We start from the raw sequence: 6955 nt of genomic DNA, 5'->3' as shown, positions 1-6955 counted from the left end.
TTCTTACGGTCCTTTCTAGTCTTGACCCATTATTTTCAAGCTCCTCTGTCGTTTAGAACTAAATTTTGAATCTGAAACCCTTCAAATTTGGCTCAAAATCCATACAGTTATATTCACATCATAAATCAAAATATATTATAGGTACCTAATTTTTTGTTTAGATGTATAAGATGGCTTCTTTTTTTTTAATCTTCTGCATGAGTGACTTCTCATACGTTCACTACACAAATATCTATTTGCTCAGGTAATCAGAACAAATGATAATTCATTAACGGAAATGTAAAATCTAAAAATCATGGTATCGAAAAATCATAGATTACGACTGATCAAACTCTAGAGTGATAGTGTTAAGTGATAGCTTCTGCTAAAATTCAATGGCTTCTATATCTGGATAACTTATCCGGATAAGTCTTTAAATCTAGTGATATGAAATTGCAGGAATTCCAGATCAAAAAGTTTATAGTATAATCAAAATTGAATTGTATCATAGTTTTCAAATAGAGTTTTAGAATTCAAATCTTTAAAAGTCTGTACAATGTAGGTAACAATTATGCACCTTGCTAACAAGTATACTTATCCAAAGTAGAACTCTGCAAATCAGGGTTTTTTATTGATTTTTTGAATACTTTTTTTAAAATTCTTCTTGTTATAAACTACTTTCCTAAACCCCGTTTTCCAGCCGCATAGCTCAGCGGCGCACCATCTCTAATATATTGTTCATAAGTTCAACTCTTCGATCCTGTGGTCCGAGAGGATCAAAAAGTCGAGGAATTATTTTGCATTTCCTACCAAGTTGAAAATATCAACAATTTATTAAGGTCAATAATTTCTAGGTCTGGAAATGTCCAGATATCTTATCTTCATTTTTATAACTTTTCTAGCTATAAGCACTTCATTTAAGGGCCCTTCAACGTAACATACTGTCTATAATCCACGTCATCAGAACATTCCCCTAAAAATCAAACCTGACCATCCAGGTTAACCGTTCTCAGGTTTTTTAATCTTGCTAGCTGTAACCCTTGGCTCACGCTATATGTAGAGGGGTCACCTTGGGGAGTGTTGGATTCCCCGTGACGGCTCCAGAGAAACAAGCTACCTCCTTGTGCGTGCTGTCTGGTAAAATAGGGGAAAGTGCATCGGTAACAGGGGAACTAGTTATGTCTGTAGCGAGGAGTGGGACGACGAGCGCGCAGATAAGCGGTGTGGAAACAATAATAACAACAGTAGTATCAGTGACCCATTTATTGAGCGGTATATATTTAGTAAAGAGAATATATCGTCAATAAGAGGTTTCCTTGGAGTCGGGCTGGCTTGGAGACGGACGAGAAGGACATCACTGATCACTCAATAGTTGAAGGGGCAAAAAGCCTTGGGCAACAAAAACCCTTCTCCTACCGGTGACAAGCTTATCGCTTCTCATAGACAAAGTTCCCAATAGCACACTCTTCCTAGTGGTCACGATGAGAGCACTGAAAGGAAAACACTCATGAAACAGGTCACAGAACTGGCCGTTAGTCTATTCAGAAGGAAATCTATATCAACTCACATCATTAGCGGTTTCCGATAGTCCAATAAGGCCGGTAAGGCGATCGGGGATCGCCGGAGGTCTTATAGTATTGGAATAGTAGGAATAATGATGAGTAACGAGGTTGACGGACTTGCAAACTGAAGGGAACCGTCACGGAACAGCACTAACTACTAGACTAGAATTAGACTGAGTAAGACTCAGTTAAATCTGCGTAAGACTCAGTTAATCTGAGTAAAAATAGGCCAGTAAACCCGTTTCGAGTGTGTGTGCGCCTTTAACCTTTTTGTGGCGAGACCTCAACGATAGGGCGCGCTTGCACGAAGGGAGAGAAAATTGGCGGGAATTTGAATATGAGAAAGCAATAAAAGACTAATAAACAAAGGAAAATCAAGAGAATAAAGTGGGAAATAGGAAGATTTCTGAGGAGTAAGCACAGTGGGCTGGGCCTAGAGGTCCTCATAATATCTTAAAGTTGTTGAGTCGGTGAATAGCCACGTGGACTCGACAACACTATACTTGCACTTTGAGCTCAATTATCTCGGTTCCTTCAAAAGAAATCAAACATTTGTCAACTGATGAAAGATTTATCATAATATCAGAAACATTTTATCAGTTGACAGGGTTTGGTATCTCTCATAGGAACCGAAATAATTGAGCTCAATCTTACGGTAGTTCAATCGTTCCTTGGCATAAAGGGCGTCCGAAGACTACGTGATTAGAAGATCCAGAATCTGAACCTGGAAGATTCCAGAATAACCCCCTTGGTCCTAAGTTCACAAGGTTTCCTTTCCTGTCCTTTTCCTTTCGACGTCCATCTGCGTTTAGTGTCGCTTTAGTAGGCTGTACTACACTACACATGCATAATGTATACATTTCAAAACTCTCCCCCGGCTCTTTTTTGTGCTCCTCAACACGCGTCAAAAGTGCCACACCGGTTGTGTTTGTCCTATTGTCTTTTTTTCCCGAAAACTTCTTCGGGGCGTCATCGTCTTGTTTCCGTATTCCGGAGAGATGACACGTCGCCCCGGGTGATCAAAAGGACTACTGTAGATGGTGGTGTCTTGTGACATTTCAACACCTCCTCTGGTGACTTGGTTATGAACGTGCTGAGCTGCTCGGACTTTTGTGTTTTGGAAAGATCAAATGGGTCAAAAAAGAAGAGTGGGGTACGGTAGTTTTGGACTTTTGGAAGATGGATTCAGCTTGGTTCCGAAAAAAAGAAGCTTCATCCGGAGGAGAGAAGAAAAATGAAGATATTGGACAAACAGACACACAGAAAAGTCTTCTGAAGCCTATCTACTTTTTGGAATTGAAACATTAAAACACCGTAAAACCTGTTACAAAGTGATCCCTTGAACGGCCGAGCCGTGGCCGGCCGTCCAAACCCCAGCAAGGCGTTTTGGTTCGGAAACTGCTCAACTTTAATCTAAATTATCCCAGTTACTGTAAGAGATATCAAATAGTGCTCAACTAACAAAATATTTGACATCTCACACTAAACACTTCGTTGGTTGACTATTTTTTGGTATCTTTCACAGGAAATAAGGTAAACTAGGTCAAAGTGAGCTATGCGTGGCGTCATCTCAAATTGTCCCTGGAGTGCACTTTTCTTTTACCTAAATTACCTCGGTTCCTGTAACAGATATCAAAAAGTAATTGAATAATAAAATGTTGCGGATATCATGGTAAACATTTTATTGATTGACCACTTTATGATATCGTCTACAGGAAACGAGATAAATTGGGTCAAAGTAAAAGGTCCTTTAAATTACCGTCGGGCCTTTTGGTAGCAGAATTTGAGCCAAAAAAAACCGCCGGATGAACAGACAAAAAGAACAAAAACGCCAAGTTTACTGATATATAAATCCGCATGTGTTTTTTTCATCCACATGAAAACATATGTATTTTTTTGTTCTATCCCCTCTCCCTATGTAGCCTTCTCGCCTTTCTGGTCTCTTCCTCTCAAGAGGGAAAAAAAGAGTCGAAAAGGTGTGCTCACTAGGCAACGAAAAAAGAAAAGAAGAAGGAGAACATCGTCTTTTCTTCTTCTTTTTCTTTGGAACTCTGCGTCTCTATTCCTTTAGACAATGAGTTCCTTTTGCTCTCTTTTTTACCACAAAACACCCCTTCAAAAGAGGAGGAGCCCCATTTAAAGGGGCAACAGATACAAAAGGTGTAGTCGTACTATTTTTCTTATTCGGATCCTTTAAACTAATGTCATCTTCCGTCCCAATGATTGACTTATCATCCTCTGGAGATGACGATGATAGTGACCTTATGAGGTCCTATCTGCCGGTACCTGGTCCTCTGGATGATTTGGATGCTCCTTCTCTGTTATTCGGAAATGGAAATCTGTGTCGATCTACTCTTTCGATTAATCAAATTTCTTCTATGGCACCATCACCTTTTTCTGAGATTACGGTATCCTCGCAAAGGCCGTTGGTGCCGAGATCTGGATCTAATTCTAGTGAGCATGGTGGATTGCTGAAGGAAGTTAAGAAGAAACCGGTTGCTGATATTGCACATGTGAGTTGGTTTTTTGTGATTTTGATAGTAATGTGTTCTATAAAAATTCAAAAAAAAACTCCTTTGAAAAGGTACAACTTTTCAACTACACCTGTAAGGGGCAAGGTGTAAGGTGCTGCTAAGAAGCCGTGTCCTTTCAACACTACTTATCTCGCTTTTTGTAAAATATACCAAAAAACTTTTGACTGATAAAATGATTGTGATAAAATTTTTCACATTTTGATAGTTGATCACTTTTCGATATCTTTATTCAGATCCGAGATAATTAAAGGTAAAGTGGCGAAACTTTAAAATTCGGTTTTTTGTATTTTTCCCCTATCTTTTTGGTTTTTTTTTCCAAATCGTGCTGTACAATTGTAAATTTAAATTTCTAATTTGTTCTCCCATTTTGCTAAACTTTATTTGACATGTTGACTCATTTGACCTGTATTACGACAATTTTGACCTACCGCAAATGTTTCTATAGAATTCAAACATATAGTTTCTGTAGAATTCAAACATAGTTGCCCTTTGAGCTCAATTATCTCGGCTCCTTTAAGAAATATGCAAAATTTGTTAACTAGAAAAATGTAGGTAACTTTATGAACAACATTTTATCAGTTGACAAATGTTTGATGTCTATTACAGCAAGCGAAATAATTGAGCTGCAAGCATCAGAGGTCGCAGGCGCGGCAGACCGCGTAGCTCAGCGACGCGGCAACCTATACACTTTGAGCTCACTTATCTCAATTTCTGTAACAGATATTGAAAAACTATTAACAACAAACATGTTCATTATAAAATGACAACATTTTACTAGTTGACTAATTTTTCATATCTCTTAAAGCAGCCGAGATAATTGAGCTCAAAGATTCCCAATGATTCAATCTACTCTCATTTTCAATGCAGTTTGACTAACTTTGCAAAAAGGCTATAAACTCTCGGTGACTTCCACACCTTTTGTCCCCTATTTCTACCCCCAACCCTATCCATCACAAATTATGGGGTACGAGGTGGCCGAGGAGCCATAATTCACGGTCGGCCATCCTGTCTCCGGACGCCTATTTAGTGCTCTCCCATCAGGCAACAGATGGTCGAGGAGATGACCAAAATGGATGATGGACAGGAACATTTTTTGGGAAATTTGAGGAAAATTGATTGGGAAAAAAAGGAATTGTAGATTTTCCGACTCTTTCGTGTTAGAGGAATATAATAACTTTCAGTTGTGTGCATTTTTACATGAAGTTGTACAGTGATAGATGTTTACACCTTTATGGGGATACCGTACTTGGCAAACAACGACCGCGTAGATAAGCGGCGCAAACTTTTCCAATACCTGGCTCTCAAATTCAGCTCCAGAAAAATTACTTTCGAAATTTCGAAAATTTAAAATTTCAAAATTTCAATTTTTGATCATAACTCCGCTCCAAATGATCCTAAAACGTTGAAAATAGAACCAAAACAAACTTCTGAATTCCCGAATCTCTAAATTTCTAGGCCACCATTTTTTGATGGCCTAACTTTTCCAAAACAGCGTTTTTTCGGCCATTGGTCATCACTTGGAACGAAGTCTTGAACTTCTGATACCATCATTTTAACGAAATCATAATATTCCACATTTTCTGTAGAATTGCCTTCTTCCTGAATCACCTCCACGTCTTCAGAATACCTCTAAAAGCTTCCCCTCTTTTTCTAATGTAGGATAAAAAAATCACGTCATCCGAAGATCTATATATCTTCCCTTCCCCGAAAAATCCAATTAGATTCTCAAAACTTTTTGTGTGTGCTTGTGCCATAAGGAAAGAATAATTTATGATATTTAGTGGTGAAGAAAAGGGACCAAGATGATTTTTCCAGAGGAAATTCCCCCTTTTACTAATACTAAAAGGGTTTTTTGGTTTTTTTTGTCGTCGGGGATTCAAAAGTGTACAACAATATTTCATTTTTATGATCTCTCTTTTCCCTGTCATAATGTTCAAAACTCTTTGTCTTCTTATTCTTCGTTTTTCTGTTTCTTTGAAATTTCGAAATTAATTTTTTGGCCTTTTTCTTCTGGGGTCCCCTTTCTCCAATAATTAGTCCTCTCTAGAAATGAAAAAAAAGGAAAAGAAGAGAATAATTTGCTAGTAGCGTACAAGCAACTCTAATTTTTCGAGCCCTGCAAAATAGCAAAAAAAAAAGAAGACAAAGGAGATGTTTATCAGAAGCGAAATCGAGAAAAAAAAATTAAATTGAAAAAGAAAATGTTTATAGAGAAACGATAAAAATGCTAAAATTAAGCATTTTTGAGGGGAAATAAGGGACTGGAAATTTTGAAAATCCAGCTTTGATCTTTGAAATTCTGGATTTTGGATTCTAAAATTAGGTTTTCGTTTTTTGAAATTTCAACTTTTTAAGAGAAAAAACTGAAAAATTCCGTAAAATCCGAAATTTCAGTTTTTCCAAGAAGTTATAGGATTTTGGAGCTTTTTTGGGTTTTTAAGATTTTGTGATATTTCGAATTTTTTAAAAAGAATTTAACCAATTTTAGGATTCCTGGGATTTTCAGGATTCTACGACTTTTAGGAAACAGGTGATTTTGAAACTTACGAACTCGAATTTTGATTTTTTGGAAATTTGGAAATTTCAAACTTTCTGTTTCAGGTGAAAACCATTTTTTTTAATCTTAAGATGTGAAACTTCGGAAAATTCAATCTACTGTAAAACCTGTATTAGAAGGGCCTCTTTGATAGAAGGGCCCCTCTAATAGAAGGGCCCTCTGGAGATACCTTGGAAAAATAGAAGGGTCGACCCTTCTAATACAGGTTTTACTTTAATTCTTAAATATCAAGAACTCTGAAAACTCCTGAAAATTCTGAAAACCCAAAAAAGTCTGAAAATCCAAAAAGTTTTGAAAATCTGGAAATTCTGGAAATCCAAAGA

At 37.4% G+C, this 6955-nt stretch overlaps 1 protein-coding gene across 1 annotated transcript; it reads left to right on the top strand.

Moving 5' to 3' along the window:
- Positions 1-3742: 3742 nt before the first annotated feature.
- On the top strand, positions 3743-4165 carry Cbr-unc-103.1 (the record flags this gene model as incomplete). The annotated part of the gene is made up of 1 exon (XM_002642508.2): positions 3743-4165. The coding sequence occupies one exon, from the start codon at positions 3743-3745 to the stop codon at positions 4163-4165; it is 423 nt and encodes a 140-aa protein (XP_002642554.2).
- Between the last annotated feature and the right edge of the window lie 2790 nt (positions 4166-6955).

Source organism: Caenorhabditis briggsae (genome assembly GCF_000004555.2).
Source record: "Caenorhabditis briggsae complete genome, chrIII, whole genome shotgun sequence".
Taxonomy (NCBI): Eukaryota; Metazoa; Nematoda; class Chromadorea; order Rhabditida; family Rhabditidae; genus Caenorhabditis; species Caenorhabditis briggsae.
Note: the sequence above shows the minus strand (reverse complement) of the source record. Positions and strands in the feature narration are given on the sequence as shown.